At 48.0% G+C, this 23,996-nt stretch overlaps 1 protein-coding gene across 2 annotated transcripts in view; it reads left to right on the top strand.

Moving 5' to 3' along the window:
* TRAM2 (translocation associated membrane protein 2) overlaps positions 1–23,914 on the top strand; it is an 87,504-nt gene extending 63,590 nt beyond the window's left edge. Inside the window, exons 3-11 of one of the 2 annotated variants that reach the window (XM_003404435.3) lie at positions 3,566–3,675; positions 4,401–4,517; positions 10,930–10,988; positions 11,875–11,959; positions 12,510–12,580; positions 15,023–15,127; positions 15,396–15,539; positions 16,607–16,770; positions 18,157–23,914. In XM_003404435.3, the coding sequence (XP_003404483.1) occupies positions 3,566–3,675; positions 4,401–4,517; positions 10,930–10,988; positions 11,875–11,959; positions 12,510–12,580; positions 15,023–15,127; positions 15,396–15,539; positions 16,607–16,770; positions 18,157–18,230 (929 nt within the window). In that variant the 3' untranslated portion in view covers positions 18,231–23,914. The remainder of the gene's footprint in view (positions 1–3,565; positions 3,676–4,400; positions 4,518–10,929; positions 10,989–11,874; positions 11,960–12,509; positions 12,581–15,022; positions 15,128–15,395; positions 15,540–16,606; positions 16,771–18,156) is intronic. The other variant, XM_064287354.1, reaches the window with a different exon arrangement.
* The last annotated feature ends 82 nt before the right edge of the window (positions 23,915–23,996 follow it).

The following is a 23,996-nucleotide window of genomic DNA, read 5'->3' as shown; positions in this document are numbered from 1 at the left end:
CTTGGCCAATTTGGTGTTGGCCCATACAGTGTTTTTACAATTTTTGCATTAGTCACCATTTTAAAATCAGATGATTTCATGTAAAGATCTCTTCCTTTGCTCTTGAAAAATTGGGAATCTGGCCATCCCAGGCGGCAACCCTCCCATAGCCACAGTGGCTGAGAAGCAGCTGCCCCACTCCTCCCTCACTCCTGATGGGACATGGGCTTTGCAGTTTTCCACAGTCGCCACATCTCTCTTGTGTGTCCCTGACATGGGGACTGCCTGTCAGTTACTGCTTATCCTAGTCTTAAGTGGGACTTAAAAGTCTTTTGTCTTTTAATAAGGTTAAAAAGAAGTGGATATTGCTTATACTTGTTTCTCTATCAAGGTGGAGACATGAACAATAGACCAAAAAAATGATAGGTTTAGAAAAGACAATTGAAAACATTTCTTTGTGGAAGTGAAGAATATCACCTGCTTCATGCAGCAGGCCTCTGTGTTGAAAGAATTTATCCTGAGACTCCTCACTCATTACCCACCTGGTCCCTGCAGGCTTTTTGCTGTGACTCCTAACCAGCGTCCACCTCTCGGGTCCAGTAGCCCAGAGATGTACTGAAGCTTCCTCTTTAAAAAATTATAGCAGGCTGCACACCTTTAAAAAATCATCTCTATAAGACTAAATGGTCAACAGTTATTCTAAAGCAAAGGTGAAAGGGTAAGGAGATACGGAAACCAGATGACTAGAAATGAAACATCCAGAAGGGAATTAATGAGAATGTAAAAACATAGTGAAAAATGTCACCAATGTCTCCGAACAATATGTATAGTAATTGTTAAATGGAAACCTAACTTGCTATGTAAACTTTCACCAAAAACACAATAAAATATTATTTAAAATAAGTAAGTAATTAAAACAGAATTATAATAGGTTACTCCCAAACTGTTGCCATTCTTTTTGAGAGCCCGTGCAAGACCTGGGCAGTCCTTGAGTAGGAGATCTAACTTGCGTAATGACAGGATTCTTAGAAGAATGAGTGACCAACCAAAAATTAAAAAAGAAAAAAAGTCTTAATTCAGGCCCCCATGTTCCTTGCCTGAGTCATGGTGGCCCATGGTCCTAACTGGTCTCTTACCTCTAGGCTTGCTACTGTTCACTGCTGCCAGAGTAAATTTCTAAAACACAAATTTCATCATTTTACTGTGTAATTTGAAATTCTCCTGTTTTTCCCATTGCCTTCAGGATAAAGTCCAAGCCCTCTTACACGGCATACAAGGACACACCGGCCTCATCGCTTCCCATAACCACCTCCTAGCATTGGGCCTCGTTCCCTGTGTCCTCTGCCTGGGATGTCCCCCTTCACCTGACCACCCACAACCCAGTTGCCTTGCCGTCGAGTCGATTCTAACTCATGGTGACCCCGTTAGTGCTGGAATGGAACTATACCCCACAGGGTTTTCAGTAGCTGATTTTTCAGAAGTAGATCACCAGGCCTTTCTTCCAACGTGCCTCTGGGTGGACTCGAACCTCCAGCCTTTCTGTTAAGCAACAGAGCATGTTAACCGTTTGCACCATGCAGGGACTCACCTGACTACCCCTCTTATTCCCAGGCTTTGGTGTCATCTTGGTCAGGAAGTCTTCCCTAACCAGTTAACCCAGCACCTCGTGCACAGCTGGAGTCAGGCCTCCCCTGCCTCGGCTGGCATGCCCCTCTCTGCACTGTGACTGCACATTTATTTGTTAGTCTCGCTCCCGGATTGTGCGCTCTGAAGCCAGGGCAGTACCTTTTACCTCCATATATCAGCAGTTAGCCCAGTGTCTCTCACAGAGTAGGTCTTTGAAGGATGAAGGAGGGAAAGGGGGGAAAAAAGTTTGTCTGATTTTAAAGGTCATGTTCTCACTGCATTCGCCACCTCCTCTCACCCCCTCACCACTGCCCACCAGCACATTCTTCCATTCCAAGGTGGGTGAGCTTATGGGTGGGCTCCCAGAGTGACCCTGTCAGCTGTGCTGTGTCTCACGGCCACCTTGAAACAGACTGACCCTGGGCTACCTCCTGGTAAATGCATGCCAGCAAAGCGCGATGACTCATGTGTGTATGACTCAGGGCAAATGCAACACAGCTGGAAAGAGCCAGCATCTGTTTGGGGGATGGTTGGTTTACAGAGCAGCGGGAGAGCCAAGCAAGTGTTCGTTGTGAGCCTCTTGCAGTGCTGCAGCCTGCAAACTAGAACGAGGATATAAACTCCAGCCCCCCACCCCCTCCATCCAGGGAGAAAAAGAGGTGGTGGTAGCAGAGCTTTTTGAGACTTAGATGTCTGGGATTCTGTCTAATTTATTACTATTAAATAGTATTTTAATAATTACTGCCATTTATTGTATACTGACTATAATTTATAAGCACTGTGATAAGCATCTTGCATACAAATTATTTCATTTAATGTTCACAATAGCCCGATAGCAAAAATAATAGCAAATACATATAAGCACTTACTGTGTGCCATATGAGGCATTTGTTGGTCTTTCAGTGGTAGAATTCTCACCTTCCAAGTGGGAGACCCAGGTTCAATTTCTGTCCAGTGCATCTCATGCACAGCTGTCACCAGTCTGTCACTGGAGGCTGGTGTGTTGCTATGATGCTGAACAGGTTCCAGCAGAGCTTCTAGACTAAGATGGGCTAAGAAGAAAAGCCTGGTGATCTACTTCTGAAAATCAGCCAATGAAAACTTTATGGACCACAGTGGTCCAGTCTCGAACCGATCATGGAGATGGCACAGGACTGGGCAGTGTTTCACTCCATTGTGCATGGGGCTGCCATGAGCTGGGGCTGACTCGATGTCAACCAACAGCAACAGCAGCGTGCCAGATACTGCTCTAAGCAGTTTGCATTTATTAACTCCTCTAATTCTCGCAATAACTGTGATTCAGGAACTGTCATTATCCTCATTTTACAGATGAGGAAACGGGCACAGAAAGGTCACACATAGAGGTGCCCCATGGTCACATAGGAAGTAAATAACAGAGCTTTGATGTGAACTCAGGCAGTCCGGCTTCTGAGGCCATACTCTTAACCTCCATACTTTGTTTCCTTGATGAAGTATAACTGTCATCCCATTTTACTGGAGAGGGAATTGAGGCTCACAGAGGTTAGTCACTTATCCACAGTCACACAGGCAGAAAGTGATGAAGCCAGTGATGGAGGTTGGTTATCTCCAGCGCCTAGGTCCTAACTACTATGCGGTCCTCTGAGACTTGGGAGATGTGCAGTCATCGCAAAATGGTGGAGCAGTTGGTTCTCTTTAGTCTTCCCCATTGGTGCTTCCCGAGGGCCAAGTGCAAAGACTGGGTAGGATTCTGGGGCTAAAACTCTTCCTTCTAAGTTTAGGGATACAGCAAATAGGTAGTAGCGTTTGATGGCACATTCTGCTTCAGACATCTTTTCAGTTCGTTTAAAGAGGGGCCAAGGGATGTGCTCAATATTTGGATGTTGTCAGCTTACTTTAAACAGTGAGCCCAGAGCATTTCCTAAATACCTGGAGAACTCACTCCAGGGATGCTGACTGGTTGTTCTTGTTACCTCTGCAGACAGCGAGACCGTGCACTACCACTATGGGCCGAAGGACCTGGTCACAATCTTGTTCTACATCTTCATCACCATCATCTTGCATGCTGTGGTTCAGGAGTACATTCTAGATGTGAGTGACAGGTCTGAATTCCAGAATCAGAAGCTGGGGAGGGGTCTTGGGTTGGAGGCCCTTGCCTTAGAGGAAACTGCAGCTCTAAATCCATTCGCCCCCTAGCTTGCATCCCCTAGTTCTGCAAAAAGCCCCAGTGGCACAGTGGTTAAGCACTCGGCTGCTAACTGAAAGGTTAGCTGTTCTAGCCCACCAGCTGGTCTGCAGGAGAAACTTGTGGCAGCCTGCTTCCATAAAGATTACAGCCCTGGAAACCCTATGGGGCAGTTCTACTCTGTCCTCTAGGGTTACCATGAGTCCCAACAGACTCGAAGGCTGCAGGTTAAGTTGGTTCTATTGACTGCCTTCCCTCTGTACACCTTGGTCTCTGTCCCCTCTCACAGCCTTCTTAAGTCAGCACATGGGACAGCAGCATTTATTACCTGGGAAGAGAGCTGCCTGAAATATGACAAGCCAGTGTCCCCTTTAAGTTTGTGGTACTTAGCATGTTAGGGAATTCTTTTTCCATGTCTAGGCTGAAGACATGAATCTTGCCACTTTCTCAAAGTGCTTGCCTTAAGTTAAGCGCTTTGTGCACATAACAGATTTGCACTAAAGAAAAAAAAAAGGGCTATGGCTGGCTTCAGACATCTAACAATGTTCAGCCCTTTTGTGGGGAGAAAACAAGCTTTGAAACCTGCCTGTTACAAATATATTTGTATATTCATATGTGGGTTTTCTTTTAGAAAATCAGCAAAAGGCTTCATCTCTCCAAGGTCAAGCACAGCAAGTTCAATGAATCTGGACAGCTGGTAGTTTTTCATCTCAGCTCTGTGATATGGTGCTTCTACGTGGTGGTGACGGTGAGTGGTCCTGGGATCCCTGAAGATTTTCCCCAGGGTTTGAGCCTGGGCCGCAAGGTGTCACTGTCTCTTCTTGGATTGCTAGTAAAAATGACTTGTGAAGGTTTACAGAATCAATTGCCGTTGAGTCGACTCTGACTCATGGCGACCCCATGTGTGTCAGAGTAGAACTGTGCACCATAGGATTTTCAGTGGCTGATTTTTCAGAAGTGGATGACCAGGCCTTTTTTCTGAGGCACCTCTGGGCAAACTCGAACCTCCAACCTTTCTGTTAACAGCCCAATGCATTAACTGTTTGTACCACCCAGAGACTCCATCAAGGGCTTAGCAGGCAAGAAGAGGGTAAGGAGCAGCATGTAAACTTTGGGCACTTTCTTAGAACTGAAACTATTTTTGCATCCTTGTGATTTTACTGTGTGAGAGAGGAAAATACTTGGGATGCCATTTTATAGCTGAGAAAGTCACTTGTCTAAAAATAAACACTGTTATAATTATTATATGATATTACAGTAATGATACTATATTTCTGCATAGCACTTTAACATTTTACAAGGCCCTTCTACAAATGTTATCCCATGAGATAAATTTTATGTCTATTCTAATATCCATTTTATGGATCGAAGAAACCCAAGGTCACATGGTTTGGAAGTGGCAAGTATAAGGCTTGGACTTGGTGGTCTGGTTCTGAGTCCAGTGCGTTCTCTGTTTTACCACGTTTGTCTCTCAGAAGCAAGGCCAGTGTCAGCCCTATCCGCATGTCAAATTCTGTGACAGTCAGTGCCATTCCCCCAAAAGTCTCCAGGACCAGACAATTGAACCACCTCCTATTTCTATACAATAGGACTCTTATTTCAAGCAACCTTTGAGACAACAAAATTCCTTTGTACAAAGGAATGTGAACAGTCCTTTGGGATTCATTGTAACAAGATCCAGCTTACAGTGCTTGTTGTTAGTTCTGTACAACAGAACAAAATGCTGCCCGATCCTGTGCCATCGTCACAATTGTTGATATGCTCGGTGTGTTGTTAGTGTCACTGTGTATTTGGAGTACCTTTCAACCAAGGGGGCTCATCTTCTAGCACTATATAAGACAACATTCTACTGTGATCCATAGGATTTTCACTGGCTAATTTTTGGAAGTAGATCTCCAGGCCTTTCTTCCTAGTCTGTCTTAGTCTGGAAGCACCACTGAACCATGTCCACCATGGGTAACTCTGCTGGTATTTGAAATATTTGTGGCATAGCTTCCAGCATCATAGCAACACTCAAGCCATCACAGTATAGCAACTGACAGGCAGATGATGACTTATAATGCTAGGAAGTGTTTAATTAGTACCTGCCCCACCTGAGTGTACCACCTGTCAGTAACTTGGTTTCTTTCTCAGAAGCTAGAATTATCCTGTCAAAAATCCAGGCCCAAGGCTTAGAAAATCCAGCAACCCTGTGATCTTCTTGAAGTTTCCTTCCCTGCCTTCCACAGATGCCTCACATCCCTCCCCTTTCCTCCAGTGACAATAATGGGATTTCAATATCATAAGGAAGTCTGCTTCCAAAGCTGAAGTTAAAATCGTGTTCTCAAAGCAAGAGTCAACATGTACTTTTCTATATTGTTTTTATTTCTATTATTATTGAATTATCAAAATGTTTTCCTAAACAGAAGACTAGAAATTTTAAACAAGGGACCTAAGAGTAAGACTTCTGCACTGCCAGCAGGCCTCCCATGTTACACAGTCCTGCGGTGGATTTACATTGTGGTCTATGTGAACAGCGCAGGAAAGTACACATCCGGGCCCTAGAAAGTTTAGGATTTCAAACTTCACCCAACCACTTGATGTTTAGTTCATGCACACCTCTGGAGACTCTGAGTTGCTTTGAGGCAGAATGGCACAGACATTTAACTATTCTTTCAGGAGAAGCGTTACCTCATCTCTCAATCACTGTTAGCCTTTCAACCTCAGCCCAGTTGTGACATGTTTAGACCAGATTTGGGGGCCAGTGAGCCCAGTTACTTAACACCCCTTCCAGAATGTAAAATGCTTCTCTGACTCCTTCAAGGGCTTAAAAATGATGGTGCTAATTAGTTTGGGATTGTGTAGCACTTTTCTTGGGAAAGCTGATAACAAGATTTTTTTATGGTGAGAGCCAGTTCCCCAGTCAACATACTCAACAACAAATGGAGACAGAGGGACCATGGAAAGTGCTGATGACCCCAACGCCTATTAATATCATTTAGTTCTTCATCTCTGCCCACTCCATCTGGACCATTCTATGTGGGATGAAAGTGAAGGAGAAAGAAGAGAGGGTAATTTGGAAAAAAGAGCATTTTTAATATTGTAATATTACGATGTAAATATTTCATGATCCTTCTCTTTCTTGAACCTCTCTATCAGCAGGTCCTGCCAACTCTACATCCAAAACATGTTGAGATTCTGTGGCTGTACCGTAGGCACTCAGTACTTTTTCACATGTTGACATTCTGTTAGCTGCTTTCTACCTTCACTGCAACTCCTAGTTCAGTGGTTCTCTACCCGGGGCGATTTTGCCTCCCAGGGAACATGTGGCAACATGCTACTGGCATCTAGTGGGTAGAGGCCAAGGATGCTGCTAAACATCCTGTAATGCACAGGACAGTCCCTACCGTAGAGAATTATCCAGCCCAAAATGTCAATATTGCCAGGTTGAGAAACCCTGCCCTAGGTCAAGCCACTGTCATCTCTTGCCTGGACCTCTGAATAGCTTCCTTCTAGAAGGAGACAGTTTCTACTCTTATACCCCCATCCCCACCCCACTCATCCCAGTCCATTTTCTACTCAGATAGGTGGCTTTGTTCAAAACAGAAATTAAATCATGCGTTCCCCTGCTTAAAAGCCCCCATCATGCTTGCAGTGAAATCGTTGTTTCTTCCTCACGTGACCTGGGCCTTGCCAATCTCATTCATCTCGTCTCACCTCACAGCACTCCCGTCACTAGCCCCAGCCCTGCTCTCCCTATCTCTGCTCCTCTAACTCCCTTGGCCGTTCCTGCTCCGGGCTTTGCAGTAGTGGTGTTCTCTGCTCAGATGTTCCACCCCTTGGCACTCCAGGGCTGCTTCCTTCTTGTCACCCAAGTCTCCACTCTTTCTGACACCCCAGTCCCTAAATCCTCCTCCCATATTTGTATTTTCTGCACAGTGCCCATTTCTGTCCTGTTTTTTCTTGTTCACGTGTGCATGCTCTGTTGCCTGTCTCTTCCACAGACCCTACGTTGCACATGAGCAGGCACTGTCCTTGAACTACTAGTTGCTTTAAAGCAGATTTGTTTTCCTAATAATTTATTTTATTTTTGTTGTTGTTGTTATATTGAGAATATACACAGCAGAACATAAACCAGTTCAACAATTCAGTGATCTTGATAACATTCTTCAAGTGGGGCAGCTATTCTCACCCTGCTTTTCCAAGTTGTTCCTTCCCCATTAACATACACTCACTGCCCCCTAAGTTTCCTATCTGATCTTTCGAGTTGCTGTTGTCAGTTTGATCCTCAGTAGATTTTTTTGTACATGGTTATTCCTGATGGATAAAGGATACAAAGCATGTCTGAATTTAGGTGGCAGCTAGCTGTGTGATGACTGGGTTCTGCTGTTTTTTGGGTTCTTTTTGTTTATACACCAAAAAGGAAGCCTGCTGGAGAAAGGGAGGGATTGCTCCAGCTCACTCAGCCTCGCTTGATTTGTAGAATCAGAAGACCCCAAAGGATTTCAAAAGCTGCCTCAGACCATCTGCTGGGGCCCATTGACACATGTGATTGGGTCGGTTACAGGTAGCCTGCTTTGTCAAACGTGCTCCTGTGAACTCAGGTGGTTTGGTGGCCTGAGCTCTGACAGTGATCTCCAGCCCCAGCCCTCTCTTAGCCAGCTGCTTGGCCAGAGGTCTGGAAAAGGCTGTTCTCAGAGCAGTGAGTCATTTTTCCTCTGGCTCCCTCTGCTCTCTCCTCTCCAAGCCTCCCCACTCACGTCCCAGTGGACTGGACATTCACAAGCAGGCAGCATTTTTCTGGGGAGTTTCCTTTGTTTGGGCTTCAAAATTCTGACCTTTTTGTCTCCTAAGAGGCCAAGCTGAAGCGGGTTCCTCTTTAAAATCACAGGATCATCTGTGCTTTAGATTTCTGTCAATGCTGTTTCTCTTGGCCTGTCTTTTTTGGTAGAAATTCGTCTCCCACCTTGGTCCCAGAAATGCCATTTTCCTCATTAAATACATTGCTGCTTCCTCTAGGAAGGCATGTTCTCACCTCTGTCTTCCTCTGAAATGAGGTAGGGAGTGCAGAAGAACGCATATCTCGGAGTGCCTAGGGTCAGAGATCCTGATGCTGGCCGGTGTGTGAACAGCAGAGAGGGAAGGCAGGGACAGATATTAGCAATGTAGGTGTATGAAAGGGCTCAACACCCTCAACTGGAAAACCCAGAGCCTTCCATATCTGTTCCTCAGTCTTTGTGATGAGAGTGGTGGCAGTGAGAAGAGATTAGGAAAGAGGCCATAAGTGGTTGGGCTGAGATCTTTTCCTTCAAATCTCAGTTACCATGGCAACACTATATGCCTGTGTCTGATTGGGCCTAGGTCATTGTGCTAACAAGGCCCAAGGTGGTAGGTCTGGGGCAGTGGACTATACCCAAAATGTGTGCAGATAAATCAAAGGGTGTTTGGTGACTGGAGGGTGGATGAATCAGCCTTCATTTAGAAATACAATTGAGGATCCAAAAGATGATAATCTAGAATGCTTCTCCTAAATAATGTTGGCTTTCTCATTCTCTTGAGTATTGCTAAACCCTTGTCTTTAATCCCAGTGTGAATATTTTGAGGTTCTCAGCCTCCTCAACAAAGCTACCAGCCCAGTTTATTTTCTGATTTACTGAAACAACCTGGCTTGAAGCTATTGGACCAGAAGGTTGGTGGCCCAGCTCAGATTTCAGCTGTGTTGCTGCAAAACCATCTAATTTCAGGGATCTGTTCCATGTCTAATTTCCCTATTTTTAAAATGAGGTCATACTAATCTAACCTTCCTGAGTGACAAATAGGGCTTTTCTTTCCTCAGAGGGAGAAATTACCTAAAGCATTCATCATTTGTTCATTCATTTGTTCGTCTAAACAACAAGCTTTTATTAGACTCTTGTAATGTCAGCTGACTCTCGTTCACGGTGGATTGTTTCCCTGTGTATTTTGTAATCTTAGATTGTAAACTCACCTTTATAATCCAAGGGTTTATCTGTGGGAATCCTGTACACCCTTGGATGAGGGCGTGTCCCAAGGGTATCACTGGCCCAAGAACACTATTTATACTAATAGCTTGGTGATTTCTGGACCATGCAGGTAGTATAAATTTGAACTCTAAACCCATGATCTGAGTTAAGAGTTTTAGGAAATAGTTTTTTTGTTTTCATCTAGAGTCCAGGCTGAGACAGACATCTTCATCCTCTTGTGTTGATTGGCAAACTCTTTCGGGTCTACCCTTTCTCTGAGGCTGTCCTTCATGGGTCCTGATTATACGAGGGTCTCAGCTTCACCTCCCAAGGCGCCATCTTCTGTTCCCACATGGGCACAAAAACCTCGGCCCTAAGACTAGTGCCTTCTGGGCTACGACAGTATCACCTTACTGCTCTGGTTTTTAGCTCCCTATTCCTTTTGGGCCTCAGGAGGTTACCCTTTCTTATTGTGAGCTTGGCCTTGTATTTAAAAGAATATTTGTTAGATTTCACCCAGCTTTTCTAGATGTTGTGTGATCAGAGGGTTCTGCTATCATTCTGTATATCCCTAGATGCCTGCTCTGTACGAGGCACTGGACTACAGGCCAGAGATATAAAGGATAAGAAAAGGGCCCTGTACGAAGGAACTTGCAGAGTAATGGAGGCAACTGGCAGTAATGATGCAGTGTGATAAATGCCGAGATCTGGATGCGCAGCGAGACCTTTGGGGGCCTGCTAGCCTTTGTATTCAAACTAGGCCTTTTCTTTTTCCAGTGGATAGTCACTCTAGAGTCCATTTGCTTATTCGTTCTACACGCCTTCCCTGAGTGCCTACATGGCAGGCTCAGAAATAGACACTCTTGCATAAACTATCTCATTTATTTCAGCAGTAACTCTGTAGGGTAGGTATTTGTATCCTTGTGTTACAGACGAGCTAATTGAAGCTCAGAGAGATTCATTAACTTGCTTGGAGGATACAGCTAGTAAGTGTCAGACCCATATTCAGACACAGATCTTCTGCTGTTACTACTATATCATGGTTCTTTCATGATAAAGACATCAGCCAAATGCAAGTGGGTACCACGCAGAGAGATCCTTCGTTCTCTGCTCCTTCCTTTTTCAGGCAGCTGGGGGCTAGGTGCTTCCAGCAGGTCTCCTGTCCACGTCTCTCAGTATCTTCTTTCTCTCCCACCGCAGGAAGGATACCTAACAAACCCAAGAAGCCTCTGGGAGGACTATCCACATGTGTATCTCCCGTGAGTATGTCATGACCCAGTCCCCAGGGAGAAGCCAGCTGATCCTCTGGTTTCTCCACCCCAGAACATGGCCAGAACAGTGTGAAACCAGTTGGCAGCGGGACTGGATCATCTCCTTGGGAGCCTATTAGGGCAGGGTACTGTGGAAGGCTGACTTGTCTGGGACCCACTTTCCCTGTGTGCTTTGGTTAGAAAATGCCAAAATGAGAGGCCCTCAGCACTAGCCCCTATCAGAGAAAACACCCAAACCATGTGAGGCAGATACAAATGGAGAACATCTCCATAAGGTTCTCAGCTCCATACCTTCTAGGCAGCCATTCAAGTTCATAGCACCTCTTCCGCTTCTGCCCTCTGGCAGAGGCAGCCTTCCCTGCCCTACCCCCTCCTGCTCTGGGGGTTCTCTGTGCTGCCAAGATGCCTGGAGGGCAACACCTGGGCCTATCTGCCTCAGGAGACTGTTCTTTACATTTCCCAAGACCCGTATGAGCAACAACACTTAAGGACTTCCTTATGGCTGACTTAGAGCCTTCCTTGCTACTCAGATCCGTTCATTCTTTGGTATCTGCAGGGACTGTAGTTTCTCCATCAGCAGGGCTCTGTATCAGTTCCTCCCCAGTCTTCCCTCTGCACTCCTAATCACTTTTGTTTGTTTCTATGGACTTTCCATGTCCCTCAAAATGGCCTTGGTGTAGAATGAGGGCACCAGCCACTGCAAAAGCCAGGGCTCCCAGGTTCAGGAGGGCAGTGATGGCGGGTCCCACTCCCTTGCTCCTGGACGAGCTCTTCCCAAAGGCCTGGCCCTTAACATTTCCCTCCCATGCTTGGCAAGCACCCATGGGGAGATTTTTCTCCATCCCACCTGTGTGACACTCTCTCCTGTCTCCAGCTTCCAGGTAAAGTTTTTCTACCTATGCCAGCTGGCCTACTGGCTGCACGCACTTCCCGAGCTGTATTTCCAGAAGGTACGGAAGGTGAGTGCCCACTTCTTTCTCATGCCTTTTTGTTCTCCACTTGCCCTCCTGCTGTCCCCAACGGCACCTCCCTTTAGAAGTTCTGAGAGGGGTGGTGATGGGGATGTGCCAGGGGGCTGAGTAAAATGCTGAGTCAATCCCAGTGGAGGTCTTCCTCCTTAGATCCCATGAGAGTAGGCCCCCAGCAGCCTCCTGCCTGCCTCCCATATCACATGTGTGACTTTGGGCTAAGGCTAACTCTTAGTATTCTAGATAGTGGATGGAAAGGCTTTTGCTTCTCCCATGGTCTTTTTTTATATGTTCCTTATGAATTATTTCCAAAGCCTGCTCCCCAGTCCCTGTCTCTTCCTTCTCCACACAAACCTTGCCCTGTGACCCTGGACCTGAAGCTGCTACCTCCCTCTCAGACTTTTTAGCAGCCCTGTGCATGGGACTATGGGATATTGGGGAGCCTGGCCCTTCCTCCTTCCTCTGCCCTGCCCCTCCTCCCCTACCCGCTGCGTCTTTATTTAGGGAAAGCAGATTTACTGTCTGGTTCTTTTGTCTCCAGGAGGAGATTCCTCGTCAGCTCCAGTACATCTGCCTATACCTGGTCCACATAGCTGGTGCATACCTCTTGAAGTGAGTGAGACCCTGGGGCTGGCCAGATTTCCTTGCTTGTTTCTGTCCAGCGATTGATCTGCATATTCATTCCATTAAAAAAAAATTTAGCAGGCATATATTGGGTGCCCGCTGTGTGCCAAGCACCATGCTAAGACCTGGGAATTCAAAGGTGGTTAATGGAGGATTCTATTCTCTTTAGTGGTTCATTCTCAGCCAGGTAGGAGAGACAGTTACAGATGCAGATAAGGGCAGTTTGATATGATAAGAATTATAACACGATATGCATCATATGCTCTTATAGCCCAGAAGAGTGACCACCTGAACCTGAGAGAACCAGGAAAGGCTTCTGAGAGATGGTGGCACTTGAACCTGGTTTTGCAGTTTGAAGCAGCTCAAAGCTGGGCTCCTACCCCTTGGCGCCCAGGAGTGGATGCTGCTAGAGCTCCTGGCCCTGGAACTCCCTTCCCTCCGATTTGTGATGAAATGGAGAGTAGACCAGGCACCACTTCATAGTTTGCTGCTTGTTATTCTAGAAGTTGAAAGAGTTGCTGTGGTATTCAGCCTTGAGTCTCTTTTATGAAAAGAATCCTATCTGATGAATAGATGTGTCATTGCTGATTTGGATGACTTCTTGAGCATTATTGCTACAGGACAGGAAAATGCTCTGCACTCTCTCTACGCTGGCCTTTTGAGAACTTGCTGTGTATAATTTTCTTCTGAGGTGCCTGGAAGTCCTGGGGCCCATTGTCTCCCCCACTCTCACAGCAGGCATCCTATGAGAATGACTGATGGAGACAGGGAGGGAGGCAGCGCTCCAGCTCTGGTCTCCTGCCTCCCAGAGGGCCTGTCTCTGGAGGCTTGAGCAAAATGGGTGCCTAGAGGGGCCTTTGCAGGGTAAAGGGTGTGTGGTGGGGCTGTTTCTGCTTTTCGGTCCCCTGAGTTTGTGCAGGGTGGATTTGAAGAAGCCAGCTCACACAGCCATCCCAGCAGTGTATGGGGAGGACCAGGGTGGGAACATAAGGTGCAGGACCACATGGAAGGGGGGCCTCCTGCTGCTGTGTTGTCATAACACCTTCTCTACGATGAGAGATACTCTAAGGTCCATTTTCTCTACATCGGAGTGTCCCAGGGAAGGAGAAGGGCAGGTGAGTCCCCTGTTTGGGCTGAGTTCTGTGAATCATGGTTTTGGAGGGAGACTAGAACAGAGAGCCGCAGGTGCTCCACAACCGCCCCCAGCTTGCTCCCACCAGGCCAGCACCATTGCAAGGTGCAGCCGCCTCTAGCAGGATCGTTCAGGGGGCATGACCCCCTTTTCCCTAAGTCCTTTTAGTTTTTAGAAATGAATGTGGGGAAAAGAGAGACCTTTGGTTGCAGGATTTCCCAAGTAGGACAGAGCTTTAAAATGCTGAATGATGCAGGGCCTCATTTTGGTTGAGAGCTTGGCTTTTGAAGTCTTTCATTCACTCATCACACACCTGAGCACCTCCAGGCCAGGTGCTGCTCTCAGAGCTGCAGATACCTCTGGACAAAGGCAGACAAGGGCTCTGCTCTCCTGGGGCTTCCATTCTAGCAGGAATCAGACTGTAAGCAAGGAAACAAATAAATGAGTTTCCTGTGGCAATAAGTACTATGAAGAAAATAAAGCAGGGGAATGTAATGGAGTGACTTGTCTATTTGGCACCTTTAGTGTGATGAGATAATGCGTCTCTGAGGTCTGAATGACAAGAGCAAGGCCCGTGAAGATCTGTGGTAAAAGCTGTGCAGGCAGACAGAACAGTAGGTGCAAAGGCCCTGAGGTAGGAATAAGCATAGAAGCCACAGTGTGGCTGGAATATAGAGAATGGATTTTGAGATGAGGTCATGGGTCAGATCATGTTGGATCTTGTAGGCCATGATGAAGACATTGGGTAGTTTTTATGTTATTCTCTTGATGCCCATTCAGTGAATCACAAAGTCATGCCTAGAATTAAGCAGAGGGAATGGCTGAGTGTTGCTGATTTTTAAGAGGTCAGTTTGGTAGCAGATATTTTTGCATGGTGTTGAGTTTTGCTTTCCCGTGTGCCTCTTAGCTGTGAAGACTTGGGTAATGAAAAGTCAAACGATGAGAACCCCTTTTATTTCTACATAAAAGTCCAGCAAGCTTGTTCTGAGCACCTTTTATGTGCTTGGTCCTGGGCTAGGTGATGGGGGTAGAACAGTGAATGCAAGGTGATACGTGCTGTGAAGAGCCTAAACCGGGTTCTCTATGGGAGCAGGTGGGGGTGCCTGACCCTGACAGGACAGGTGAAAGACCAGGGGGTCGATAGTAGGAAAAATGCTTAAAGGCGTGACAGCTAAGTCACATCCTAAAGGAGGAGACAGGGCCAGCCAGGGAAAGTGGGAGTGGAAAGCAAGCCAGGCCCAGGGCAGCCAAGTCACAGCATCTTTGGAGAAATGTAAGGCTGGTCTTTCTCTCCCCAGCCTGAGCCGCCTGGGCCTGATCTTACTGCTCCTGCAGTACTCAACTGAGTTCCTCTTCCACATGGCTCGACTCTTCTACTTCGCAGATGAAAACAACGAGAAGCTGTAAGTGGCTCTGAGGCAGGGCCAGGCCTCCGTGAGGCAGGGCTGACCTGAGGGCCCTGCCCTGGGTGTGAATGGCTCACTTCCCTGCAGGAGATGCCTTGAGGTTATTTTTTTCCTGGAGCATCTTTTTCTAGATATCTTGTACCCTCTAGCACCTTCCTAGGCCACCCTTGAGTTCTCCCCTCGCTTGGGGTTGCTTCTGGAGATGTGGGTAAAGGTGCCCTCACAGTCCTCAAGGTTGACCTCCCTTTTCTGCCTCTGGGAGCAGGTTTAGTGCCTGGGCTGCTGTGTTTGGGGTCACCCGACTCTTCATCCTCACTCTTGCTGTGCTGGCCATTGGCTTCGGACTGGCTCGCATGGAAAACCAGGCGTTTGACCCTGAGAAAGGCAACTTTAACACCTTGCTTTGCAGGTGAGTGGGACAGAAGCCTGAGATGATGAGTCAGGGCTCCCCCAGTGCTGCCAGGAGCCTCCTGAACTCTGCACAGCTTTGCAGAGGGTCAGGGTGGCGGCCTCTTGAGTCTTCTGCGTGTTGGTATTTGGCTAGAAATCTCTGGACATTGGGCTCAGCCGGAGAAGAGATACCACCTTTCCGCTTCCATCCAGACCCTCTTCACTCCCTGGCCTTGGTCTGGTCATACTACAGTCTGGGTCTTAGTCCCAGTATCAGTCACCTTACCCTCATCCACTGCTCTGTAGGGCACAGGAGGTTTCTCACCTTCAGTCTCTTGTTACAGCCACACTTGGACTCTTTAAAACCATGTTTCAGTAGTTTCTCGGTGACCGCCCCCAGCACTGAGAGGCGGTGAGGAAGCGGTTATATACCTGTTTCATGAGCCTGTAGGCCCACGAGGGTTTGTGACTTGTCCAGGGTTGCCCAGCTTTTAAGTGGCACAAAGGATGCAAAGCTGCCCTTGCCGAATGATGTCAGCTGCATCCTCATTCAGTTCATTTGAATTCCACTCATATTTATGGCGAGCCTCAGTGGTGCAGTGGTTAAGAGCTCAGCTGCTAACCAAAAAGGTCGGCAGTTCAAATCCTCCAGCCTCTCCTTGGAAACACTACAGGGCAGTTCTACTCTGTCCTATAGGGTCAATATGAGTCGGAACCGACTCGACAGCACCTAGCAACAACAATATTTATGGAACTTACATGAGCCATGTTCTGTGCTGTGGGTACAAAAAAGAGACAGACATGGATCGACCCAGGCTTGGGAGTCGCATGATAGAGGACTGGACATGCATGTGTCTGTGGCCTTGACCTTGCCCATCTCCCCAAGCCGCAACAGGACAGCACCCCTGAAAGTTCTGTAGGGTAGAGACAAGGACTGCCGTGGGTGTCAGCATTGAACTTTGCACTCTTCCTGTTGATGGTGGTGGTGAGGGAAGAGGAGAAGCCGAGGGTTCCTGACCAGGTCTCCTCCCCCGGGGCTGTGGGCCGAAGCCCGCCCCTAAGCCTCCTCCCCTCTCTCGCCTCCAGGCTGTGCATGCTGCTGCTGGTGTGTGCTGCCCAGGCCTGGCTCATGTGGCGCTTCATCCACTCCCAGTTGCGGCACTGGCGGGAATACTGGAATGAGCAGAGTGCCAAGCGGAGAGTCCCAGCTGCCCCCAGACTACCAGCCAGGCTCGTCAAGAGGGAATCTGGTGAGTGCCAGGACCTTCAGCCAGATAGTGGGTGAGTGGGTGGGTGACATCTCTCTGGGGTAGGTGGGGAGGAGCTAGGCCTGAGTGGCTCCCTGGGCTCTCTCCAGAGGGAGTCTGACAAGTCCTGCTGGCTCCTCCTTCCTGACTCCCTCCCCTGGGCCTGGGGCTCCTCGGCTCCTGCCAGGCCCTAACTGGCACGTGGCTGGGCTTGGGCCAGGGACAGATTGTGGGCAGGGCTGGCCTAACTCAACTGGGTGGCCTCCTCACCACCATGCGGCAGGACAGAAGCTAGGTGGGGAGCTCTGGCGGGAAGCTTGTCCTCGAGGTGGCTTTTGGACCCCAGCCCAGTTCAGCTGCTGCTGCTGCTGCCTGCCCTCCACGTGGCAGGCTCTGTCCTCACCTGCCCTCCTGCTCTGAATCTCAGCCTGCCCCTGCCTCCCAGGTTGCTGGCTCCTCCTCTGTCTTCAGGAATAACTCAAGGTGACAGAGCGCTAGGTGGGCAGCAGGGGTGGGACACTTACTTCTCCTTTGTTCCCTGCCACCTGCTCCCAGGGCACTGGCAGCCCTGTGCTTTCTCCAGCCCGGGGACTTGTCTGCACCAGGATCTGGGTCTGACTCACCTGCCTCTCTCTAGGCGGCAGCCTGCTTGGCAAAGGCTTGGGTGTGTTTGAACCAGACACGTGCAGGGTTGGGTGTGACGAGGCAGCAGCCTGCTTGGCAGGGGCTTGTGTGTATTTGAACCAGGCACGTGTAGGGGACTGGGTGTGACGAGGCAGCAGGCCTGGTCTGGGGTGGTCTGTGAGGCCACAAGCAGGCCTGCTGCCTCAGCTTTGAGAAAGCAGGAGGAGGTACATTTAACAACAATAGGGATATCACGATTTTTCTGTCAGAGGCGTGGCAGGTGTCTGAGGAAGGCCTTGTCCCACAGCCTCTCCCACAGCCTTTTGTACCCCCTCCCTCCATCTCCCCGTTCCTGTGAGATGTTGCTGAAATGGCTGGTGCCCTGCAGGGGGTCTGAGAGGAAGTGAGGACATTAGCAGCAGCGAAGTGATTTCAACGAGTATCCAGCCCAGCCTCAGGCCTGCACAGGCAGGCCTTTGCCTGTCCCTGGGTTAGTGTGTGTCATCCCAGCCCCCTCCCAACAAAGGGCAGTCAGAGACCCAGCACTTCAAACTGGGCCATTTGTAGCAGGATGCTGGGGAAAGCTGAAAGCTGTCTGTGATTTTCTCCTGACTTTGGAACCTGCAGCCCAGTGTCCCCTTTGGCTAGTCCTGTGTGCAGTGGTAATGCTGGCTGGCCCCCTCATCGGCAAGGCCCCTGCCCTGTTCTCCTCTCTTGCTCCCGGCCCAGCAGAAACACCATGTGTTTGTCTCCCTCCACTTCCAGGTTACCATGAAAATGGAGTGGTGAAAGCAGAAAATGGAACCTCCCCACGGACTAAGAAACTCAAGTCTCCTTAAGGCCAAAGCACTGCGAACAGGAATCCTTTTGGTGGGGGCCCCGCAGGGAGGCCAGGAGCCCAGCCTCATCGCTGCCTCCTCCTGCCTGCTTGTGATGCTCCATCTCAAACAGCAGATGCCTGTCTCTAAACGGGGCTTTTCTCTTTCTTACTCCTTTGCTTTCTCTTCCTTATTCTTCCATAAACCATTCTCAATAAAACCAAAAATCTTCCTCCTTCTCTCCCTCAAGCCACCTCATGTCCTCACCTTTGTCCTGTGTTGGGTTTTCTAGAAGCCAAGGTTCTCATGGTCATCTTGCTTCTTGCCTCCTTTTTCTCTTCCTTCACAGCTACTTCTTTCTCTTTTTGTTAATTTTACTTTATTGTGCAATTTTTCTGTGTCTGATTTTTACAATGGGAGGGAGCTAAGATTGCAATACTGTCCACCTGACACCCAGCTTCAGTTCCCAGGACCTGCCAGAATCTGGAAGCATGGTGGTAGGCGCCTCCCCCAGGGGCAAGGAGCAGGCCCCTTGGCGGCCCTCGTGTGGATAGGCAAGAAGAGGAGAGGCCACCCCTCTTGGAACATAAATCTCCTTGGTGCTGATTAACTGGCAAGATGTGTGATTCCAGCTCTGCACGCACCATCTTGAGGCATAGCAGTGCCAGTGCTGGTTGTAAATGCCAAGGCATTTGGCCCTGGGCCGTGACAATGCAGTCCAGAAGGATGGTGTTAACTGTGTTGGGTCCCATGACTCAAGAGAGCTTACCAGTGGCTGGTCCTGGAGTGGAAACCAGCCTGCTATGGCTGTGGCAGGGAAGTACTGGAGGAGGACAAGTCTTCCCACTATCTAAAGCAAGAACAAAGCATACAGAGCAACAGGCTCTTCCTGAAAGGTAACAGCGGCAGAAATGATGGAGTTGATGAACTAGGCCTTTCTTTAGCAGCCTCAGCTGCAGTTGCTTTTTCAACCAATTCACCAGCATTCAAAACCAAACCAAACAGCAGTTAATATGCCTGACCGGGATCTGCTGGTCCTAAACCCCAGAGCCCACCAGGTGTGTCAGGGGCCACATTTGCTGCCTTGACTTCATCTCTTGTTGCAAGAACACTAAGCCTCAAAGACCCCAGCCCCACACTAGACCCTTGGTGCCCTGAGGAGGGTCACCTGGGCCACTCGCCCTCTGGCCTCATTTGTCAAGTATCCTTTGGGATTGTTGTATCGTTTGCTGATGTTTGTTGAGCACGCCAACAGCATTTAGACTGGGAAACCAGGACTTGCTCACACCCTTCTGGTTAGATGAGCAGACACCGTGGTGTCCCCAGGAGTCTCTTTGCCCCCTTCCCTCATGTGTTCTTTCCCTCCCCTCTACTCAAAGACAAGTCACCAAGTTCCTATGGTGCCTCTCAAGGACATCCGGAAGGGGAGGTAGGCTTTAAATGGTCCCGATTAAGAACTCCTGAACTCTGTGCCAAGGTGAAAGGGAACAGTTCTTGGTGGGTACAGGAATATTGGTGCCATTGATATCCTGGGGGCATCGCAGTAGAAACCAAACCTTGGATTTTTGACCAAAAAGGGAGAGATGGGTCTTTTCATCAAGTTAGCTTCCCTTCTCCAAGTCACTTGTATCACAGATAGACTTTAATTGACCAGTGACTAAGGGATGTGTTTCCTGCCACCATGGTAGATCCTCATCCCCCTATTTCAGGATAAAGTTGCAGAAATGGGAAGATAAATGCCCTTGGCTCCTTTTGATTGCCTTTAGGAAATGGGATAGTATTTTCCAAAATACACATTTTTCCCATCTTTCTCTCACCTTCCCTGACACTTCTCTGGCCTGCAAAGCAGAAAGTTGGTGAAAGGGAGGTTTGATATTAGTCAAATAGACTGATCCAGAACCCCTTAGCCATCTCAGTCAGACAGCACTGACGCAAGTTGTAATGGAGTTCCTTCTCCCTGCCTTGCCTGGTACTTGCTAATGGAGGGAGTGTTCAGCAGCTTCCTCAGCCCACCTTCCTCTACCATCAGCCTAGCTGCCCCTCCAGTTCTCTCCAGCCTGACTTTCGCAGGGTCTCACCAGCTTCCTGCAGGAGACAATACCTTCTCAGGTGAGCCCAGGTTAAACTGCTGATCGTGCCTTCAGCAAATGCACATGGCATGTTTGCACTGTGTCTGGTGCTGGGGGTATAGTGGGGACCAGAGCACCTGAAGTCCTGCCATCAAGCAGCTGCATTCTCATGCATGTAGGTTTTTGTTGCTCTGCCCTAGGACACTTGGGTGCCAGAGATGACATAGCTTCATGTTCCCTAAGACTTCTGGCATTGCTGTTGTAGTGTCTTTGGATATGGTGCTGCCAACCTAATGGCTGGGGTCACCTAGGCTCTGTTTCCTAAGGGACTAGGGTTTGAGGTGGGCTGTTACAATCTTTTTCGCGATGTAAGAAAAACCTAAGGCCATGAGTTAAAGAGGCATCTCATTACCCTGGGCTTCAAGGATGATTAGGGGGCAAGAGGGTAATTGTGGGACACTTTGTCACCCCAGGGATGGGACTCCCTGGCACATTAATTTCAGAGCAGAGCCAAGTCGTTGGCTGGTTGGCTCAAACCACGTTGCCAGAGGCTGAGGTAACTCAGTTCCACTTCATTGAGTAAGCTTGTTGGACTGGCTTGTCCTGATTTGGCCACTTTGGCTACTTTCTTCAGCTTCACACACTCCCCTGAACAGAGTGCCAAACCACCTGTGAAGGCCCTGCCAGACACCTCCAAGTCTGAGAGGCCTGGCCCCCACCATCCGCCAAGAGCAGAATAGATGCTAATCTACCTCAGCAGCTGCTGCCTTTCTCTCTGACTGGTACAAATGCGCAGGGAAGCCAAGCAGATGGCAGTGGTGAGAGGGAATGGAGGGTCCCTGCTCTCAATTCCTGTCCTTAGAGGCTTCATGATGGGGTGAGTTACTTTTACCATCCAAGGCTCTGATAGCTGCACTATTACTGTTACATGTGTTCCCTTTTGAAGGTAGGAGGAAGCTAGAAACTAACCCACTGCCATCGAGTCAGTTCTGACTCATAGCAGCCCTATAGGACAGAGTAGAACTGCCCCATAGGGTTTCCAAGGCTGTAAGTCTTTACAGAAGCAGACTACCACAGTTACTCAAGCCTAAATAGATGGTTTGGGGGAAAAGGGTATCAGACTGAGCCAGAAGGAGAGTAGCTTCTCTCCCAGTCTAAGCAATCCTAACCCTGTGTGTGTCTGGGCCACCAGACCTAAATGGTTGCTGGGAGCATTTTTCGTTTCTGTCCTGAGGCAGAATTTACCAACATTTAAGAAACCAAAGTAGACATCTGTTGCTCTGGCCAGCTTTTCAGATGCTTCTCCTGACTGGATCTCTTGAACCCTGAAAACCCGTGAAGCCTGGGTTGGGTGTTTGTTTCTAGGTTTTCTGTTGGGACCTCCTTCCTCAATATCCTTTGAACTTTTTTTTCTAAGTGGGAAATAAGGGGTAGTGACAGAGATTCCACACATGAAATTATTCTATTCCGTGAAGTTTTTATTTTTTTTTTAATTAAAAGAGGCTTGCCAACCACCAGGTGGCTGGGGATGGCCTTGGTTTAGATTTCCTTTATACGGTTGGCCTCCCTGGTCTGCTTTTCCTGTGCATGGACTGAGAGAAGGTAGGGAAGTCTGGATATAACTAACCTCTCTGCCTAAGGACCTCAGTGTCACAAGTGAGAAAACTTCCAATTCTTGATCTTCTAAGGACTTTGATTTCTACTAATCAAGAGTTTGCTGAAGACTTGTGAGTTGGGATGACTGAGTGGTCTTTGTTACCTCACTCTGCCTTACTAGCTTACAGCCCTGTTCCTTAGGAGAGGACTTTGAAGATTACTGGTCTTTAACCTTTAAGCAAATCTTACTGGAGAATTAGGTAACTGTCAGATTATTTGAAAACAAACCTAAATCCTCCAGGCCCATGGTTGGTCCACTGTGGTCACCTTTGCCAACTGCTCACTCTACACCCTATTTCTTCCATGAATATTAACTTCATCTCCCAGAAGCCTGAAAAAGACCGCTGCTCCTTAGGTGTTTCCCTCTTTTATGGAGTCTCTGGGATCAGCAGAGCTCGGACAAAGAAAAGCCTTCAGACTTAACTCTGTATAGCCTCTTGTGCTCAGCAACCCCTGCCGAGTTTTTGTCCTAAGGTCTTTATTCTTTTTTTGTAAGAAGTGCCTTTCTTGGCCATGTGGTCTTCCAGCCTTCACTTGTACTGCGTGGCCAGCCCCCAGCTCCAGGGCTGTAGGGCTTTGTCATGGGCAGTCGAGGGCTCTATACCTCAGTTCAGTTACATGTAAAAGGGACATATATTGTGACGGTTTTGTCTCAGCCTCCCCCTACCATGGTGTTAGGGTCTGGTGTTCTCTATCTCCTTTCTTGTTTAACTTCTCTTCTGGCCAGGCTGGGTAGCTTCAGAAGCATGCGAGGTGGCCCGTCCTCAAGCACCTGCTACCTGTTAAGGGAAACGCAGAGGCTTCCAGCAGCACTGAGCCCCCTGTCTGTGGTCCCACACAGTGAAAAGTGCTCTTTCAAGTCTCCTGCATATTAAAAAAGGTGCCCTTGTCATAAGCTCTTCTGTTCTGTTTTGCTTCCCATTCCACCCAAAGTTTGTATTATGAAGGTTTACTTTTACCTTCCAGTCTCAAGTGTTAATTCACAGATACCCATTTGACGGTGGGCCACCTCTGGCTATTGCAGAACTATTTCTAGCTCCCACATCAGTGATCCCACCCGTGTGCTCGCAGCAGCTCCTCTCTCCCCTGCCTTCTTCTCGCTCTTCCGGGTTGTGCAATAACTCTCCCAGCTTGTGGTCTTCTCTGCAGGCCTTTCTGTCCCTGGCAGCACCCTGCAGTTGGGGGAGAGATGGGACCCGTGGGAGGGGTAGTCTTCATTCCTTGCTGAAGACATGTCAGCACTTTGCCTGTGTTGCTGTCGTTCTCCTGGTCCTGGGTGGGTTTCCGTGGCACTCTAGTAGAATATGTAGCATCCTCTTATAAATCCAGACATATTTTTTAAAACTTGTTGAAAAGGAAAAACATCCTTATGATGGGGCATTAAGAAGTCTGCATCTGGGAATGAGATCTGCTGTGATGCCTGTGGCGTCACCGTCACTCTGCCTAGAAGCATTCCAGAGTTTTCTTGTTCACGTGAAGAGGAAGGGGATTCTCTTCCGAACCAGTCATGCACGGATGGCTCTGTTCACCTGGTAGGATCTGGCTGTGATCGTAAATACCGCCAGTTTTGTGGGTACACATTCAAGTGTTTCTGTGATGAGACTATAAACCTCATTTTTCAGTTCTTTTTTTTGATAAACACCTGAAGGATGAGCTGAGGCTGCTGGTGCCCTGAGCAACTCATAATGCAAATGTGGACAAATTGTCTTTTTGTTGTTCTACTTTAGCCTGTTCATGTTACGGACCAAATTTCAACAAGGAACTCAAGGAAAATTTGTACCTGCCGTATTTATGCTTTCATGTAAAGGGTTGTGGGGGTCTTTTACTTTTGGTGAAATTTTTTCAAAATCTTTTTTCCACTGTTTCTGTCTGGTTTTAAAACAAATTACAGTTTTGTATGGATTTTTTTAATGTACATTTTGAAAGAAACGATCATCAAATATTTTCTGAAATAACTGAATAAAAGGCATAGAATTATCAGTTTCATCTTTGGTATAATTCATTGGCATGCTTTTATATAATAATGTTTTTTTTAATCTGGATGCTTACATTTGCTTTCCTT

Source organism: Loxodonta africana, chromosome 1, assembly GCF_030014295.1.
Source record: "Loxodonta africana isolate mLoxAfr1 chromosome 1, mLoxAfr1.hap2, whole genome shotgun sequence".
In the NCBI taxonomy this organism is placed as follows: Eukaryota; Metazoa; Chordata; class Mammalia; order Proboscidea; family Elephantidae; genus Loxodonta; species Loxodonta africana.
This window is presented reverse-complemented; position numbering and strand designations above follow the sequence as displayed.